We start from the raw sequence: 20037 nt of genomic DNA, 5'->3' as shown, positions 1-20037 counted from the left end.
TGTTTTCCATGTTTTCTACACAGCCTCAGTATGTCATATCCTCAGACAACGCTGCCTGAGAGCTGAGATCCTTTTTTTGTAGGAGTGTTGCGGTGTTCTGCTTTTCCTTCCTTCACAAGGAAGCACTTTAAAAATCTTTCACACCACCTAAAAATAAAATAACTTTCACGTCAGCAAATCCAAAGTAAGCCCTTCTCGTTTTTCAAATAATCTGAGACAGACAGAAGTTTCCAGCACGCCAGACATCCTCACCGTTGCATACGGCACAGACCCGTATCCGTGTGTTAAGCACAGAGAGCTAGAGCGCTAAGCGTAGCACCATAAAGGCGTTAAAGGTCCACAGCAGCGTTACTGTACACGGTGTACGGCAGGGATGCTCAGATCTGGCCTTCACGCGCCAGCAGTACTGCTGGTTTTCTCTTCTGCCTGATAGTTCACAGCCCAATTAAGTCACTGGCTGGCCAGAGATCACACTCGCCCGGTGCGTCAGGTTTAACTCAGGCCCTGATTGGAGGGGCGGAATGAAAAGCAGCAGTGCTGGCGTCCCTGAGGGCCGGGTGTGAGCACCCCGGGCGTACGGCTCCTGATCTGCTCCTGGCCTGTCCCTCTCCCTGCGGTGCGTGTGGGTTAGGCGGGGGGAGGAAACGCACCCCTACCTTGGTCCTCTTGCGTGGTGTCGTTGTAGTTGACCTGCTTGCGGATGCGCTTGCCCTTGCCCAGGTTCTGCAGTCTCTGTGCTCGTGTGGTGCCAGTTCCAGTAGTCCGGGTCCACGTTCTCCTCCTGCTTAATGATCTCCCTCTGCACCTCCTCCTGCACACGCACACACACACACACACACACACACACGTACAGAGACACACACACGCACACATGCAAGAGCACACACACAAAGCAATAAGGGAACAGGTTATTTCTGTTCCAAACACGCCGACACCCACATAAACAGCTCAGTCAGAGTTTGTAGTTCCGTCTTACTGAGCTACTTAACCCTGGTCCTGAAGGGACAGAATACTCACTGAGCTACTCAACCCTGGTCCTGAAGGGACAGAATACTCACTGAGCTACTCAACCCTGGTCCTGAAGGGACAGAATACTCACTGAGCTACTCAACAGTGGTCCTGAAGGGGCCTAATACTCACTGATCTACTCAACCCTGGTCCTTAAGGGACCTAATACTCACTAAGCTACTCAACCCTGGTCCTGAAGGGACAGAATACACACTGACTATCATCTTGGTCTGAAGGCTAATACTCACTGATCTACTCAACTCTGGTCCTTAAGGGACCTAATACTCACTAAGCTACTCAACCCTGGTCCTGAAGGGGCCGAATACTCACTGATCTACTCAACCCTGGTCCTGAAGGGACAGAATACACACTGAGCTACATCTGTCTGAAGGGCTAACTACTGCACTCAACCCTGGTCCTAAGGGACTAATACCACTAAGCTACTCAACCTGGGCCTGAAGGGGCCAATACTCACTGATCTACTCACCCTGGTCCTGAAGGGGCGTATACTCACTGATTACTCAACCCTGGTCCTGAAGGGACAGAATACTAACTGAGCTACTCAGCCCTGGTCCTGAAGGGACAGATTACTAACTGAGCCACTCAACCCTGGTCCTGCCCTGGAGGGGGGAAGGAGTGACTGCAGGCTTTAATTCCAGCCCAGCTCCTCACTGTATGGGCAGACGCACGGCTCTGTGAAAGCAGCCGTTTCCTTCGCCTGCTTGGCGTACAGAGAGACGGAACCCGTGCCCCTGACCTCACCTCTCCGTCTTCCTCCCGCACCACGTACTGCGCCACCTTGAAGGAGCTCAGGTACTCGTTCATGTTCTGGATCTCCGTGTCCTCCGTGGCGTCCTGGCTGCGGTCCAGCAGCTTGGAGATGGCGTTGTCATCGTAGTGGATCACGCTGACGTCCTCGCCGTCCTTCGTGTCACCTAAAACGAGGAGGGGGGGGGCAGTTTGCAAGGTCACGTGACCGCGGCTCGTCAGATTAAGGAGCGTGCTGACAGTTTGATGGGGTTGGAGCGGTATGTCGGTCGCCGTGGGTACCGTTAGCCCGAGCTGCCTCCACGTCATCCTTGAAGAGCTCCTCGGTGCCGAACTTGAGGATGTCGTCCAGCTCCTGCTTGGACATGGAGCCCGTCTTGGAGCCCAGGCCGGGCCGCACCACCAGGTGGGTCAGCATCATCTTGCGCTTAGCAACCTGCGTGATCCGCTCCTCCACTGACGCCCGGGTAACGAAGCGGTAGATCATCACCTTCTTATTCTGACCAATCCGGTGTGCCCGGCTAAACGCCTGAGAGACAGAGAGAGAAAGAGCAAGAGATGGAGGGAGGGAGAAAGAGAATGATAGGTATATAAGGCCAGTGGAATCAATCATTTCCAGAACCCAAAGAAAAAAACCAGTAAATCAGAAAATACAATTTCAGGAAAAAAAAATCTTGTGAAATCTTGTTATTTCTTAATTGTGTGGGTATGTTTTGACATATAACAGTTTTGCCTGTGCACTGTGTGAGTGCGCATCTGGGTGCGTGTGCGCATGTGCATGTGTGTGTATGCATGTGTGTATGTGGGAAAGGAAACACAGTACCTGGATGTCGTTGTGTGGGTTCCAGTCAGAGTCGTAGATGATGACAGTGTCAGCAGTGGCCAGGTTGATTCCCAATCCCCCAGCACGAGTGGAGAGCAGGAAGCAAAACTGCTGAGCTCCCGGAGCTGAGGACAGAACAGAGGGGGAGGGGGGTGAGCGGGTTAGAGTGCTGCCCTCTGGTGGCAATCCGAGGAGCATGTTCACAGCATGAATGAGTATCCATCCCTCCTGACAGCTGTGAAACCGTGCTAAGAGCCTGCAGAGTAAAAGCTTTATTGACGTTCTCTGCCTCCGCGCCGCGGCCACACTGCAGTCGCCTCACCGTTAAAGCGGTCGATGGCTTCCTGCCGCAGGCCCCCAGTTATGCCCCCGTCAATACGCTCGTATTTATAGCCCTCGTACTCCAAGAAGTCCTCCAACAGATCGAGCATCTTGGTCATCTGTGAATGGGAGAGGAGCGGTACACTGTGAGAGGGTCTCATTAGCACAAATCTCACGCGCACGCATCTATACTTTGTATTCACTGTTTGTCAAGTTCTCATATGCAATAGCAGGCACCACACCCATTAAAATGCATACAAATATAATCCATCAAAGACTACATTTCCCAGAAACCTCTAAAGGCAAGATACATTTACGCATACAAGTATAATTCCCGGAGGTAATTTCTCCATTCACAACATAAATAAACATATCACCAAGATAGGAACAAATAGGGAGAGACACTCGGACACATGTACACACACAGATGGAGCTAGACACTGACCTGAGAGAAGATAAGAACTCTGTGTCCACCATCCTTCAGTTTCTTGAGCATTTTCTGCAGAAGGGTCAGTTTGCCTGAGGATTTCACCAACAGGTTCCCATCATATGAGCCATTGGGCAACACAGGGGCTTCCTGCAGGGAGAAACAGGCATACACACGCACACCGAGACACATGCGCGTGCACACAGACACACACACATGGCCAGACACACACACACGCATACACACACGCACGCAGCACACACACACACACACACACACACACAGGATAAAGTGTGTAAAGTACTTGCGCCTCCACTCAGCAGTAAGGACATGCCGGTGTGTGTGTGTGAGCAGTGATCATTACCACAGCTGCCACAGGGAACAGGTAGGGGTGGTTGCAGCACTTCTTCAGGTCCATCATGATGTTGAGCAGGGACACCTGGTTCCCCCCGCCCTTCGAATTCAGCGCCTCAAAGTTCCGCGTCAGGATGAACTTGTAGTACTTCCTGGGGGACCCCCACAGCAGAGGGAGAGCATGCCACACTGTATTAGTCCACATTCAGCAAACGTTATGCATCTACAGTGCCTCACCAAATAAAGAGCCTCAAACACGTAAAACAAGAGCAGCAATCACAACACCTCACTGGAGACCAGCAACTGTTCCCTGGCATTCCATGAAAAATGTATCTTAGGACACATTTCCTGGCAGAAAAACTCAAAAAGATGAATTGACCTTGGCCACCATTTCTGTAATATGTCAGAATAGGAGTGCTGATCTAGGATCAGTTTTGCCTTCTAGCTCATAATGCCTTTAGCTCATAATAACATTAGCTCATAATGTTAGGAGAGGTACAGGAGAAACCTGATGCTAGACCAGAATTTGCACTACAAGACTTTACAAACAGGCCTGATATATCACAACAATACAATTACATTACATTACAATCACTTGGCAAATGCTCTTATTCAGTGACGTATAGATGTGTAACTCTCAAAAAATGCAAAATGGAATATCGCCAAGGTACAAAGGCCGGTTTGTAACCAATAATTATAATGTTAATCTAAAAAACAACTATTTTTTTATCGTAACTAAGAAAGTACCACTAGGCAGATAATATATCTTTACACAGCTCTAACAATAACATTATTCACTGTCACGAGAGTTTGAACAGTTCACGTGCCAAATGGCGGCCTGAGACTGAAGTGAGGGCAGGGGGCGGGGCTAAGACCTACTTCTGCATGGGACTGAGCTCCACGCGCACGATCAGCTCCGTCTTCGCCGGCATGTTCTTGAAGACGTCGGCCTTCAGCCTCCGGAGCATGTGCGGCCCCAGCAGGTCGTGCAGCTTCTTGATCTGGTCCTCCTTGGAGATGTCGGCAAACTCCTCCAGGAAGCCGTCCAGGTTACTGTAGGTACGAAGACCAGGTGCGTTTGCACTGAGCATGCTCACAATGGGGACGGGGGTCATGGCACTGAGGCCAGGTACGCATTTGAACCAGAGCTGACCAAACTGTGGGTCCCCTTCTGACTTTTCAAAACAAACTCTTTGACTACTATTTGACTCTGGAAAGGTTTTGAAAAAACAGCTATGCCTATACCGAGTTGATTTGTGAATATAGTAAATATGGAGTGTGCCTTAAGGTACTGGCCTGCATAGGCTGGGTTTCATATAAAGCAAAACAGTAATAGATATTATTCAATCGTTCAGTGAACTTCCATCATAGTCAAAAGAATAGATGCTTTGACACTGCATGTTTGACTGCAGTGTCCCCCAGACAAACAGACCCCCTCCCCCATGGTCTCACTTGAAGCGTTCAGGTGTAAGGAAGTTGAGCAGGTGAAAGAGCTCCTCCAGGTTGTTCTGTAGAGGGGTTCCAGTCAGCAGCAGCTTGTAGTAGATCTTATAGCCATTGAGAATTCTGAAAAACTGTGAAAGGAAGGATGCATCTGCATGTGGCTGCAATTCAACAGATCCAGAGCCACTTCAGATGCTAAGGACAAGCTGGTTTCTGAAAGATTACATAATGTCTACGCAATGTACTCTGTGAGCACACACTGGGGAATGTTATTAAGCAGGTAAACGAGCTTTGACATGTTTTACATCTTTGGCATTTCATATATTAATCATTATAAAAAAAATAAAATCACTTTCATGTATCAGTCCTCTCTGCCTACGTTTGCAGTACCTTTTCAGACGTAACATAATAATGCTTTCTCTGCAGCAATGGTGTGTACTTGTTGCAAGTCATATGAGGCTCACCTTTGATTGGTTGTTCTTTAGCCTATGGGCTTCGTCCACCACCAGACACGCCCAGTCAATGGAGCCCAGAATGGCCTGGTCGATGGTGATGAGCTCATATGATGTCAACAGCACATGGAACTTGATAGGCGTGTCCTTCTACCAGAAGGGAGACACCGGCAGCAGAGATTTGAGCATCTTCAAAAAGACTGAAACCATAAGGTTCTGGGTTTGCAACTCACATGCTACACTATAGTTGTAACTTCGCACACTTAATCCAAATTGCTTAAATAACAACCAAATAAGTATGTATGAATAGGAAGTTCATAAATATATACGAGAAACTGCAGCAATATGTCAACTACCCATTGTAAATTAAACTGCAGCCTCCGGAATGTTTTGTCAGCCTAGATAAGGGCATAAGCTATGCATTTAAGGGCAATTTTCACTGATCGTCATCAGCGTGTTAAGGCAAAAAGCTTCTGGCTATTGGACACAGGCCCTCTCATGTCAGGAAGGACGCGTGTGCATTAAAGAGGGGTCGTCTCCGCCCCTTCGTCCCCCACCTTCATACGGAACACCTTGCGGCCCGTCTTGGCAGGGGCGTCCTCGAAGGTCAGCTCGTTCTCTCGGATCACGGCGCGGCTGTCCTTGTCCCCCGTGTAGGTCACCACGTAGAACTCGGGGGCCCACATCTCAAACTCCCTCTCCCAGTTGATGATGGTGGACAGGGGGGCGCTGACCAAAAACGGCCCCTTCGAGTGGCCCTGGGGAGTGAGTGCAGCATGTCATTGCATCAGCCCCAAACTGAACAGCGGTGTAAAAAACTGTTTTTACAGTAAGACCTGCTTCTAATTTACCTGAGCTAAGTGACGGGTTAGCCCTAAGACTAGTAGCATTAGCACAGAGCAGTACCATCTCTGTCAGGACGAATATCACAGAGTACACTCAAGAGGGCGCTCGCGCTCACCTCCTTGTACAGGGAGTAGAGGAAGACGATGGTCTGGACGGTCTTGCCCAGGCCCATCTCGTCTGCCAGGATGGTGTCGGTGCCCTGTGCCCAGGAGAAGCGCAGCCAGTTCAGGCCCTCCAGCTGGTAGGGGTGGAGGGTTCCCCCGGTGGCGTCGATGTACCAAGGCTGCTTGTCAAATTTGATTGTGGGCTGTAGGCGGAGACAGAGAGGGAGAGATGGGTTTTGGGTTCGCTCGTGAGACGGCAGGCGGGTGTGGCAGGGCGTGGCACGCGAGGAATCCGGTCACTCACATCCACGATGGGGGAGTCAGGAGGCTTCTCTTTCTTCTCTCCCTCCTTGGATCTCTTTCCCTTCCTCACCACCAGGGGGCGGTTGTCCTCCCCCAGAATCTGCTCCCTGTCACCACACAACACACAGCTGTCAGTCAAACTCTATGGAAGCCTGCACCACACTGCACTGCAGTGTGAGGACGTGTATAAGCACTACTGTGTGCACTGTGTACACGTGGACATGATGTACTGTGCACTCTGTATTGTGTATATACTGTGTGAACATACACTCTGTGGATGTGTACTGCGGGGACATGCACTGTGTGAAAGTGCAGTAAATAGACATGCATTGCCGGGACATGTACTGTGTGAATGTGCATAATTTAGACGGTATGCTGTGTGATCTAGTGAGAGGAAGCCTGTCAACTGAGTGACAGACAAGTGCAACGTGCAGTGCATTCGTCTGGGCTACAGAGACACAGCCGGTAATATCAGCTCACCGGTGGTCCCAGTAGGCCTGTTTGAAGTTGTCATACTCAGGGACGTCAAAGTCATCCACCTCCCAGGTACACTGGTCATAAGACAGGTCCCTCCACTTGATCAGGTAATGCACGTCTCCTTTCTTATCAAAACTGCACAGGAGAGAGGCACACGCCAACAAACTCTGTAATACAACCTGAAGAAGAACATGACCGTTTCTTCAGGACAAAAGAAATAAATGACCTTTGGTACTTGCATGGTTATTGTTTCTTTTATTTTCTGTTATTCCATTCTTAATAACACTGCACCTGTGAAAGGCAGAGGGGGCGGGGTCTCTGTACATATGGGAGGGAGAGGGGGCGGGATCTGTACAAGTGGGAGGGATAGGGGACGGGGTCTCTGTACCTGTGGGAGGGAGAGGGATGTGGTCTCTGTACCTGTGAGAGGGGCGGGGTCTCTGTACAAGTGTGAGGTAGAGGGGACAGGGTCTCTGCATGAGTGAAAGAGGGTGAGGTCTCTGTACCTGTGGAAGGGAGATGGGCGGGGTTTCTGTATCTCTGGGAGGGAGAGGGATGTGGTATCTGTACCTGTGAGAGGGACAGGGTCTCTGTACCTGTGGGAGGGAGATGGGCGGGGTCTCTGTACCTGTGAGAGGGAGAGGGGCGGGGTCTCTGTACGTGTGAGAGGGAGAGGGGCAGGGTCTCTGTACCTGTGGGAGGGAGAGGGCGGGGTCTCCGTACCTGTGGGAGGGAGAGGGGCGGGGTCTCTGTACCTGTGGGAGGGAGAGGGGCGGGGTCTCCGTACCTGTGGGAGGGAGAGGGGCGGGGTCTCTGTACCTGGGAGGGAGGGGCGGGGTCTCTGTACCTGTGGGAGGGAGAGGGGTGGGGTCTCTGTACCTGTGGGAGGGAGAGGGGTGGGTCTCTGTACCTGTGGGAGGAGAGGGGCGGGTCTCCGTACCTGTGGGAGGGAGAGGGGGGGTCTCCGTACCTGTGGGAGGGAGAGGGGTGGGGTCTCCGTACCTGTGGGAGGGAGAGGGGCGGGGTCTCCGTACCTGTGGTTGACGATCCTGTGGATCACCATCCACTCGGGCTTGATGCCGTAGCGGTAGAAGCGCTCCTCCATGGCGGCGTACTCGGGGTCCTTGCCCTTCCTCTTCTCGCTCTTCAGCTCTTCGTCCCCGGAGCCGTAGTCGTAGGGCGGCGGCTCGTCCATGTCGTTCTTGCGCTGGTAGTTGCGGTACATGACCGAGTGGTACAGCTCCAGCTGGGCGGGGGGGCGGGACAGAAAGACGGACGGGCGTGTCACTGCGGGGCGGGGCTCAGAGCGGCAGCGGTCAGCGATGGCGGCTCACCCACCCGTCCCGCACGCGTCTCACCTGCAGCTCGGTGACCCAGGAGCAGTGCCAGTAGGACAGCCCCGCCCACTTCACGAAGAGCTCCCTCTCCGGGTGGCCCTTCAGGGGGGGCTTCAGCAGTTGCACAGCAGGATCCCCGCCCACGCTGGGGGGCACCTCGGGGGGCAGGGGCGGGTCACCCCACGTCCAGTGAAGAATCCGCTGCACCTTCCCTTTCAGAGGGGGGCACTGCAGAGCGTGGGGACGGGGAAAAAGCAGTCTGAAAATCCACTGCACTTTCTTCTGCTTTCATTACAACTATTATTATAACACAAATCTGAAACGTAACAGCTTATTGGAAATACGCTTAGAGGATAAGATATTCAACCAGCATATGAGAAAAAGAGTGCATACAAAGTTTTAATGCTGAGAAGAGGCCTGCCAAGGCCGACAATATCTCATGGATTTCTGCTTCCATGCATGAACAACTTTCTATCAGTTAGTATAAGAGATGTGATGTACAGAACATGTATACAGGAAAACATCTGTAAACCAATTAGTCATTATAAGAACATTCTGAAAAAATCATGGTCCATCCCAGCTGTAATTGGTGGAGGAATGTGTCACTCACCGTGCAGCGTGGACAGAGCCACTCTCCATTGGGTATCTCGGGCAGGGGCGGGTTCAGACAGTGGATGTGATAGGAGGAGGGGCAGGTGTCACAGCACAGCAGCTCTCCTCCGTCTTTACACACCCTGCAGAACTCCATGTGGTCGTCTTCCTCCTGGCCGACAACCTCCTCCTCTTCTTCATCGTCTTTGGGTTCCCACTGGATCCCCTCCTTCTCCTGCTCACACATGCACACACACGCAGACACACACACAAAAGCACAGACATGAATGTGTCTCTATGTACATACGAGAGACTGGCCTGGTTTCAATCAACATTTGCCCTTAACTTCGGCTTTGTAAGCATTAGCATTAGTGCATTTTTTCTTAGCAAGGAGTTTGGTGAGTAAATGCTGGTGATTTTTGAGCATGCTTAGCTCTAATTGTGGGCAAAAATGTGTGTATGTATGTATGTACGTGCGTGTTTTTACATGCATGTGTGTGTGTGTGTATAAGTGTATAAGGCCGGTTTGTCTCACACAGTGGGGGCAGCTCCACTTGCCCTCGGGGGCCTTCTCCAGCTCCGGCTCCAGGCACACCAGGTGATAGGCTCGGGGGCAGGTGTCGCACAGGATGATCTCGCCGCCCTGCTGGCACACCTCGCAGTAGTCCTGGTGGTCCGTCTCGTAGCCGTCCCCGTCCTCTCCTTCGAGGAACGCAGACAGACAGACGGACGGACGAGGATCACCCGCCCAACTCCTCATACTTCACTATACCTTACCTATACTCACCATACCTTCACCTACCTCACTATACTCACATCCTTCACCATACTTTACCTATCCTTCACCATACTTCACCTATCTTCACCTATACTTTACCTAACCTTACTATACCCACCATACCTTCACCTATACCTTTCACTATACTTACATATACCTTCCTAACAGCGCCTCAAACGGCCTGTTAGCGTCAGAGGAAGACGAAGAAAAAGAAGAACAAACAGCTTCATTGCTACAGCTCAGGGGTGGGAGAGACCCTGGGGGATGAAGCAGGCAGACAGCGGCTAATGCAGAGCAGCATGTTAGCAGAGCTGCGGGGGGCACACGCAGCCCAGCTGTGCGGAAGCCCCTGGAAAAGCAGGATAAGGAGCGCAGTCACGCAGAGAGAACCCCACTCCCACTCCTCAGGGAGACCTGCCCCGTTTCATTTACCCACGTCCCACCTGGGGAGGCCGAATCAGCCGCCAGCTACAGATCGACGGGGAAGAGCACCGGGGGCCCATGCGTGCCATCCCCCCCCCCCCCCCCTTCCAGACTCACTCTTCTTCTTCTTGCGGCCCCGGCGCGGCGTCTTCTTGGGGGGCCCCGAGGCGTCGGAGCGCACGGAGGCGCTGTGGATGCTGATGTCGTCCCAGTCCGACTCCTCCAGGTTGTCTTCCTCGCTCTGGCAGGCAGAAGAGGAACAAGGAAGCTCACAGCCAGACCCGCGGAGCGGGGGCGATTTATAGCGGAGCGCTGATTCATGGGCTCACTGAGCCAGCATGGCATCCTCGCAAACAGCAGGACCCGCGCGCTGGCAGCAGCGGCTCAGCGGTATTTCAGCTGAGAATCACCGGCTTTATGTTCCCTTTACTGAACTGCTCGCCACACACACCAATGACCGCAAGTACAGAATTCATTTTGGCTCAAGACCAGCAAAATTTGTGTCAGAGCATTATTAGTTTGTAGCTATGAGGAGTGTGCCAGTACATTATTAGTTTGTAGCCATGAGGAGTGTGCCAGTACATTATTAGTTTGTGGCCATGAGAAGCGTGCCAGTATATTCTTAGATTGTAGCTATGAGGAGCGTGCCGGTACATTGTTAGTTTGTAGCTATGAGGAGCGTGCCAGTACATTATCAGTTTGTAGCTATGAGTAGCGTACTGGTTTGTTATTAGTTTGTAGCTATGAGGAGTGTGCCAGTACATTATTAGTTTGTAGCTATGAGGAGCGTGCCAGTACATTATTAGTTTGTAGCTATGAGGAGTGTGCCAGTACATTATTAGTGTGTAGCTATGAGGAGTGTGCCAGTACGTTGTTAGTGTGTAGCTATGAGGAGTGTGCCAGTACGTTGTTAGTGTGTAGCTATGAGGAGTGTGCCAGTACATTATTAGTTTGTAGCTATGAGGAGCGTGCCAGTACATTATTAGTGTGTAGCTATGAGGAGTGTGCCAGTACGTTGTTAGTGTGTAGCTATGAGGAGTGTGCCAGTACATTATTAGTTTGTAGCTATGAGGAGTGTGCCAGTACATTATTAGTTTGTAGCTATGAGGAGCGTGCCAGTACATTATTAGTTTGTAGCTATGAGGAGCGTGCCAGTACATTATTAGTGTGTAGCTATGAGGAGCGTGCCAGTACATTATTAGTGTGTAGCTATGAGGAGTGAGCCAGTACATTATTCGTTTGTAGCTATGAGGAGCGTGCCAGTACATTATTAGTTTGTAGCTATGAGGAGCGTGCCGGTACATTATTAGTGTGTAGCTATGAGGAGTGTGCCAGTACATTATTAGTTTGTAGCTATGAGGAGCGTGCCAGTACATTATTAGTGTGTAGCTATGAGGAGTGTGCCAGTACATTATTAGTTTGTAACTATGAGGAGCGTGCCAGTACATTATTAGTGTGTAGCTATGAGGAGCGTGCCAGTACATTATTCGTTTGTAGCTATGAGGAGCTTGCCAGTACATTATTAGTGTGTAGCTATGAGGAGCGTGCCAGTACATTATTAGTTTGTAGCTATGAGTAGCGTACTGGTTTGTTATTAGTTTGTAGCTATGAGGAGTGTGCCAGTACATTATTAGTTTGTAGCTATGAGGAGTGTGCCAGTACATTATTAGTGTGTAGCTATGAGGAGCGTGCCAGTACATTATTAGTGTGTAGCTATGAGGAGTGTGCCAGTACATTATTAGTGTGTAGCTATGAGGAGCGTGCCAGTACATTATTAGTGTGTAGCTATGAGGAGTGTGCCAGTACATTATTAGTGTGTAGCTATGAGGAGCGTGCCAGTACATTATTAGTGTGTAGCTATGAGGAGTGTGCCAGTACATTATTAGTTTGTAGCTATGAGGAGTGTGCCAGTACATTATTAGTTTGTAGCTATGAGGAGTGTGCCAGTACATTATTAGTTTGTAGCTATGAGGAGTGTGCCAGTACATTATTAGTGTGTAGCTATGAGGAGCGTGCCAGTACATTATTAGTGTGTAGCTATGAGGAGTGTGCCAGTACATTATTAGTTTGTAGCTATGAGGAGCGTGCCAGTACATTATCAGTTTGTAGCTATGAGTAGCGTACTGGTTTGTTATTAGTTTGTAGCTATGAGTAGCGTACTGGTTTGTTATTAGTTAGTAGCTATGAGGAGTGTGCCAGTACGTTATTAGTTTGTAGCTATGAGTAGCGTACTGGTTTGTTATTAGTTAGTAGCTATGAGGAGTGTGCCAGTACGTTATTAGTTTGTAGCTATGAGGAGCGTGCCAGTACATTATTAGTTTGTAGCTATGAGTAGCGTACTGGTTTGTTATTAGTTAGTAGCTATGAGGAGTGTGCCAGTACATTATTAGTTTGTAGCTATGAGGAGTGTGCCAGTACATTATTAGTGTGTAGCTATGAGGAGCGTGCCGCTATGTTATCAGTTTGTAAGTTTGTCTCACCGAGGATGCTTTTTTCCTCTTCCCACTTTGCGACATCTTAGGTTTGGTCTTCTTTCCTTTTCCTTTCTTCTTAGTCTCTTTCACACTCTTGGTTTTCCTCCGTGCTCCTGGCCCTGAATCCACAGACAGACAGACAGACAGACAGACAGAAAGAGAGAGAGAAAAAAAGAGGTTACATGAGTAAAATGACAGAATGAATCATCGTGGGTAGATGTGAAACAGTACAACTTTCTGTTGCTCCATACATTGGATTCATCCATTCATCTTTCAGTATATTTTCCAGATTTCTCAACTGCTATCCCTGGATGTACTCTCAGGCATCGCATAAAGCCACCAGCCATTCCGCTCAACAGCCCTAGCGCTGCTTTCATTTGTAAGGCTTATCTGAATGGCTGGTTAACTGGCTGCTGATTGGCCATCCTCACCCTTCCCCTCTTTGGTTTTGGCTTTCCTGACTGGCCCAAGGGTCTGCTGCACGCTGCTGACAGAGACTGGCGAGGACACGGTGACGGTTTCCACGGCAGCGGCCACAGCTGCGGCGACGGCAGTGGCAGAGGTACCCTTGAAAGGGTTATTGGCACTGAATTCACGCCACTTGGCACCCAGGACTGTCATCATCTTTGACATTGGGATTTTGGGGTTCTTCTTGGCAATGAGGGGCCTGAAAATAACATGGAAAAAGGGAGAGAGCATGAGAGAGAGAGAGAGACAATGAGAGGGAGAGAGAGAGAATGACAGAGAGAGAATGAGAGAGCGAGAGACACAGAGAGAAAGAAAATGAGAGAGAGAGGGAGAGAGAGAGAGAGAGAGATGTAGAGACTCATTACACACTTCTCCTTGTGGAAGGCAGGAGGAGCCAGCTGTCCTCATCGCTCACTCACATGCTACACGCCCTTTTGGAGGCTGATTATTATCAGCCAGCTCTCCGGCCCTATTTGTAGGGCACAGTGAGTGAGCTGTCAATGTCTTGGTCAAAGTCCAGGGATGGAAATTACTTCTGGGTTTCGGCAGACATTCCACCGCAGAACTGATCTTTGTAGTCGCAACCCCAGGGAAACATGTGCAGTTAAATAGGCTGAAAAATAACCTCATCACATTTCGAATTCATTTGGCTTATTTAATACCAAAACGCTACCATCGGTTGTTAATGTTTAATGTACAGTAAATAATTTAATTTGATAACATTTAGCAAATTTCATCTTCTGCATCTGCAAATTGCAACATCTTACCATTCCTGACCACTTCATTAGAGCAATACATCTATTCTTATTGCTGAAATCTAAAATTCTGTTGCAGTAAAGGAGGAATGCGCGCTGCTAACAGTTACATTGTTCAGATGCATCAGACTAAACTAAATATGATTGGGGTAATATACAGGACAGGCATTAGACCATGTAACACACGCAAAAAAATGTCTGAATTAAAAATTCCCATCGATTCAATTTTCATCCCAGCAGCTGCTATCACTGTAATTATAAAATGCCTGTGTTCACCTGAGGAACTGGCTGAAGGCCTTGTAATTGGTCAGGGTGTGATAATCCTCTTCGGAGAAGGCGTAGTCCACATCCTCCAGGCCCCACTCCTGCATCAGCTGCCCAGAGGACTTGGGTTCCTGAGGGTAGATGGGACAGGGGAGGGGGTCATTTTACGCCAAAATGCTGCTGTAGTGGGAGAAGCTCAAACTGCGATGCTAACCACATCATCCATTGACGAGTAGGGAGAACACAGAGAGGCACGGGCTGTTGTCCGAAACACATGATGGCAGTTTGCAAGTCGGGCTTGCACAGACATGAGTCAGACAAGGCTCGTAGGCTCCAGACCGACCAGCAGGGGTCACTGGTGCACGATGAGATGCTGTTACGTACAGCAGCTCCAGCGAAGTTACACACATATCCACTCACCTTCATGGTGCCGTCATCATCGTCGTCCTCCTCCTCCTCCTTCTTCCTCCGCTTGGTCTTCTTCTCTTTCTTCTCCTTGGGTTTCTTCTTCTTCTTCTTCATGGAGGAGTAGGTGCTGCTCTCGCTCTCTGACTTATCGCGCTGCTCATCCTCCCGCTCTGAGGCATCGTCCGGATCACTGCCCCCTACCTGCGGAGGTACGAACTGATGCAGGCGCACACGTACGCGCAACACGCAAACACACACACACACACTTTTCAATAGAATTCTTAGTAGAATTCATAACAGAACACACAACACATCAAAGTGTATACATGACAGCATAAGGCCTTGCTTTTCTTTTTTCACATAGAATCCATCATACTAAGCCTGTGAGTACATTTGGGGACGGCCACCTCACAGGTAATTATAAGTTCTACTGTCCACAGCTCCAAATGTACACCTCGCTATGAACTTTTGTCTTAAGATTTAATTCCCTGCACAATCCAATTTTTTCAGCGATTGATAAATTAGCTGCTTCAGCCCACCCTTATTACTGTGATACATTAATTCTCTTGACTACAAACTTACAATTATATACAAAAACATGTACTACACAGTTAAATGAGACAATTTAAAACATCAGAAGTCATAAATACTGCTTAGCAAGCCCCGTGAATGTTAAATGACAAGCTATGCTATTGTTCTGATGGCACAAAAGGCCATTCAAAACACTGTACAGCAATTTCAGTCAAAAATAGAACATGATTTAAATGTCAGTTTTAATTTGAGGGTATCTGCATTGGGTGATCTGTGCAGGAATTACAGCCATTTTTATACATAGTTCCCCATTTTATGGGAGCAAAGATAATTGAACAATTGGCTAATTGGCTGAGGTAAATTGCCTCAACTTAAAGCTGACAGTCTGCACTTTAACCTCATATTCACGGTTTTATTTCAAATCCAATGTGCTGGAGTACAGAGCCAAAACAACAAAAACAGTGCCACTGTCCCAATAATTTTGTATTTAACTGTATATATGAAAGGAGGCTGCTCTCATTACAAAAAATATATTAATACGTTTTAAAAATTATTTCCATATTCTTTATACCATTTACACTGCAATAGGTTTTCAAGACTGATTATGAGAGATGCAACTTCAGGCTTGTGACAGCATTATGTTGGCTTTGCGGCAGGCAGTACAGGAGTGTTACCATTACAAAGCAAATACAAGAGATAGTCCTGCAAGGCTAGTTCTAGGCATGTCATTAAGCAAGGACCTGGAGTGAGTAATTCTGTAGGGCACTTTCAGACAGATTTTCCACCTCTCACATTAAAAGGCTGTCAGAATAGAATTTAAAATAACGCACGAAAAAACCACATGAAAACTTCTTCCCTCACAATATGGAGACATTTTCCATGCACTGAGAGCTGAAGGTAGAGGGAAAGACAAAAGAAAATGAGACAGACACACACAATCCCACACACACACGCTCACACACAGGCACACACACACAGACACACAGACATACACGCATGCACACACTCACACACAGACACACAGACACACATACACACACACACACACACACACACACACACACACACGCACACACGCACACACGCACACACACACACACAGCTGAAGCAGCACCAGAAATGTGCGCTGGTCTGAGTGAGCTGTTGCTAGGAAACGCAGCATGGGCCTCTTAGCGAGAGTGAGGAGAGAGGGAGACACTGCGAGCGCTGCATCTGTGAAGCCTGCAAAGTTTTCTCTTCCGTCACCGCTCTCACAGAGCAGGAAGCGAGCCCAGAACAGCCCCTCGGCCACCGTCCCACCGTGCATCAGTCAGTAATGAACAGGGCGCAGAAACTGTGCTCAGAAACCCTGGGAACGTGAGGGTGGCTGCTGGCGTTTCCCCCCTTCAGTTACAGAGGAAATGCTGAGAGAGAAGCTCACGAAGCAGCACGTTTGCTAACGGCTGAGCGACAGTCGGCTCTAACACACCGCGACCATCAAACGTCTTTATTCAGTACGACCGCGACTTCTCCTCACTTAAACTCTGGGCTGGTGGTCTCTGTCCCAATACAATATTTTTCACAGTGCTTAGGTTTGACGAACCCACTCCAGATGATCTATTTCAAAACTGCAGAGGGAGACGAAGCATGCAATAATGATAAGGCATGGCTCGGGTTTGTAATTTTCCACAGTCTGTGCATTACTCTGTTCATGTTTATTTATTTATCCATTTACCCATCTGTGGATTTATATTATCCATCTACACAACAGCTGGAGATGATGATGATGTTTGAAACTGTTTGGGGAGCTTGCTTCTGATCTTCTGTATTGTGTGAATTAATTAAGTTCTTTAAACCTCCAAATCTGTTTTCTCAGACGGCTTGAGAGGAGGACTTTTTGGTGCATAACTGATTAGCAACCCTGATTGTGCTCAAGAACTGTTAGAGATTACTTATTTGAAATGATTAATCAAATTTATAAAATTTATTAAACACAACCAACAGTTTATTGTCAGATTACTGCAAACGCTTCCATTACAGTGTCTGTGCTGATAAGCAAGCACTCCAAAGCGAGCCGTCCTTCGCACATACGCGTACAGTAACACTGAGTAAACTCTGAAACTGAAGATCTACACCATGAAAGGGCTCCCAAAAGCCCCGGTCCCTTTTGATAAATGACAGCGACAGTTTTGAGCACAGGCAGAGGCAGAGACAGAGTTTCTGTTTGCAGCTGATCGCAGTGAAACCACGCGGGAAGGCGTGTACCAGCAGGGCACCTTACCAATCACTCACCTGCCCAGCCAATGAGAACGCCAGCACCCGAGCACTGGGGAACAAATCACTTAGCCGATTTCCAGCATTCAAAAATAGAATTAGTGCACCAGGGTACAATTCACTCAGCAGGCTGAGCCAATCAAAATGGGAAATACTTGAGCTTAGCTTCACCCACAGTCTTGCTCCTGCTCACAGTCAATTTGGTACAAGGAGGGCAACTGCAGGCAGAATTTCAACGCGCGCTCTTCGGAAAGAGCATCCGCGCGGTGGGCGGGTTCATGCGGGTTCACACGGCTCCCGCGCGGCACTTACACCCGCAGCCATCCCCCCCTCCCCCTCCCCCTCCCCCACCCCGCCGCCGCCGCCGCGCGGGCGTACAAAGGGCCCCGCCGCCTTGCGCCACGGCTCGTGCTGAGGCTCGTGCTGCTGCGAAAAGCGCCAACCCCGCCGTCAGTTGCCATGGTTACCCAACTGTACAGTGTCTGGGTTTCTCTCCCGCAGAAGCAGCCAATAAGGTTGCGCCATCCAATCAAAACGCCTTTGCATAACGATCTGATTATGCGCAGGCCCGATCGTTGCGGTGCCACCGGACTGAAGCCCGTCTAGACTAATCTGGCTTACGCACCGGGGCAGAAACCCAGGCTAGATTCACCAGCAATCTGCTTATTAACAGCAGAGCAGGCACGCCGCTCGCATAGTAAACAGCCCCTGCGTAATTGAAAAAGAAAAAGAAAAGGCTTTCATCACAGATCTCCTACATGTGTGTCAGCCTGGAGTCTCTCACCCTGGGGAGAGATACAACAGAATATCCTCCCCCTGGCTGTCTACGGTTCACGACCCTGTGTCAACAATATCGTGAAGAATAAGGGTTTGCGTGTACACTACTGATTAAAGGCCGCCGAGGCGCAGTCCTGACCAAGCCGCAAGTGGACCTGTGCCCTGGCCTTATCGGTCAGGGGAGAGAAGCGCCCGGGGGCTCGGACTCCCATAATGCCCTGCTTCAGCAGCCACTCAACAACAGTCCTGCCGAGTCCTGCCCTGCTGTGGACGAGGAGACTGACACTGCACTCCCACTGTGACCTTCATCGATCCCGTCCTGCTTCCTGCCGCAGGAGCAAAAAGACTCAGAAAACTGACCAATCACCCTCCAGGGACTCCAGGGAAAAATTAAGCATAATAGGGGAATACATCATTTCTGTGGCTCATTGTAAAAAAAAAAAAAACAGAGAACTCCTAAATCTAATTTTGTGGATCTGTGTCTGATACATAAGCAAGAGTTCTGCGTCAGACTGAGAGTGGTTCAGCGTGAACACACGAGGCGCCCCTCTCTCTCTCTCTCTCTCTCTCTCTCTCTCTCTCTCCTCTTCCAATCTGGAGCACAGCTGAGTAGCATCAGTTTTGGGTAAGAAAGTACATTAAAATGATTTTATTACATTTAAAAATTATAACAAAAAACAACATTTAAACATGGCAGAAAGCTATGTCTCTGGCTCATTCTCTTTTTCAGTCTTTTGGTCTTTCTGCCTCTTTCTCTGCTTCTCTTGTTCTTTCTCTCTCTCTCAACATGTCTCTCTCTCTCTCTCTCTGCAGCTGTTAATCAGTAGCAGAGCAGTCAACGGGAAGGACAGTTTGTGTGGGTGTGGGCAACCGTGTGTGTGTGTGTGTACAGTATGTACTGTGTATGTGTGTGTGCGTGTGCGTGTGCATGTGCGTGCATGCGTGCAGTATGTACTGTGTGTGTGTGTGTGTGTGTATGCACTACGTAAGTGTGTGTATGTGTGTGTGTGTATGTGAGTGTACAGTATGTACTGTGTGTGTGTGTGTGTGTGTGTGTGTATGTGTACAGTATGTACTGTATATGGCGTGTGTGTGTCAGTGTGTGTGTGTGTACAGTATGTACTGTGTGTGTGTGTGTGTATGCACTACGTAAGTGTGTGTATATGTGAGTGTACAGTATGTACTGTGTGTGTGTATGCACTATGTAAGTGTGTGTGTGTATGTGAGTGTACAGTATGTACTGTGTGTGTGTGCGCCAGGCGACTGGGGTATAAGAGGGATATCCTGGCAGGGTCCTGGTGGATTCCCCTTATTAGCAGTCGGGGAGTGGAGCTCTAGCCGCTCACCAGAGCGGAACAGAGCGGCCTGGGACCGGGGAGGGGTCAGGAGAGCGCCTGCCGCTCACGAGAGCTCGTTTATCACTGTCCCAATCAGAGCGCCACTGGACACGCTCGCTGTCCAACCACACGCCTCCGTGACACGCAGACCGCTGCGCTCGCACACGCAGCCGCCGATGTCATCGAGAGCAGCTCTAACCGGCCCTGCTAAGTGAAAGATCCAGAACAGTGTGGCAGACGGGCAGGTTCAGACTCCCGCTGTACCCCACGGACCCCATCGGGTATTTAACCCAGATTCTGCCGTTAAAACCCCAG

General features: G+C 49.3%; 1 protein-coding gene across 1 annotated transcript in view; it reads right to left on the bottom strand.

Moving 5' to 3' along the window:
• Nucleotides 1–20037, bottom strand: part of chd5 (chromodomain helicase DNA binding protein 5) — a 41657-nt gene that overhangs the window by 11225 nt on the left and 10395 nt on the right. The window contains 24 exon segments of the mRNA XM_064297943.1: nucleotides 657–730; nucleotides 732–811; nucleotides 1771–1943; nucleotides 2059–2305; nucleotides 2600–2724; nucleotides 2922–3039; nucleotides 3366–3497; nucleotides 3712–3853; nucleotides 4581–4754; nucleotides 5154–5275; nucleotides 5609–5746; nucleotides 6154–6354; nucleotides 6558–6749; nucleotides 6851–6956; nucleotides 7330–7461; nucleotides 8361–8572; nucleotides 8685–8891; nucleotides 9274–9489; nucleotides 9790–9956; nucleotides 10573–10696; nucleotides 12936–13048; nucleotides 13361–13596; nucleotides 14429–14547; nucleotides 14837–15040. Coding sequence (XP_064154013.1) covers nucleotides 657–730; nucleotides 732–811; nucleotides 1771–1943; nucleotides 2059–2305; nucleotides 2600–2724; nucleotides 2922–3039; nucleotides 3366–3497; nucleotides 3712–3853; nucleotides 4581–4754; nucleotides 5154–5275; nucleotides 5609–5746; nucleotides 6154–6354; nucleotides 6558–6749; nucleotides 6851–6956; nucleotides 7330–7461; nucleotides 8361–8572; nucleotides 8685–8891; nucleotides 9274–9489; nucleotides 9790–9956; nucleotides 10573–10696; nucleotides 12936–13048; nucleotides 13361–13596; nucleotides 14429–14547; nucleotides 14837–15040 — 3754 coding nt within the window.

Source organism: Anguilla rostrata, chromosome 11, assembly GCF_018555375.3.
Source record: "Anguilla rostrata isolate EN2019 chromosome 11, ASM1855537v3, whole genome shotgun sequence".
NCBI lineage: Eukaryota > Metazoa > Chordata > Actinopteri > Anguilliformes > Anguillidae > Anguilla > Anguilla rostrata.
Note: the sequence above shows the minus strand (reverse complement) of the source record. Positions and strands in the feature narration are given on the sequence as shown.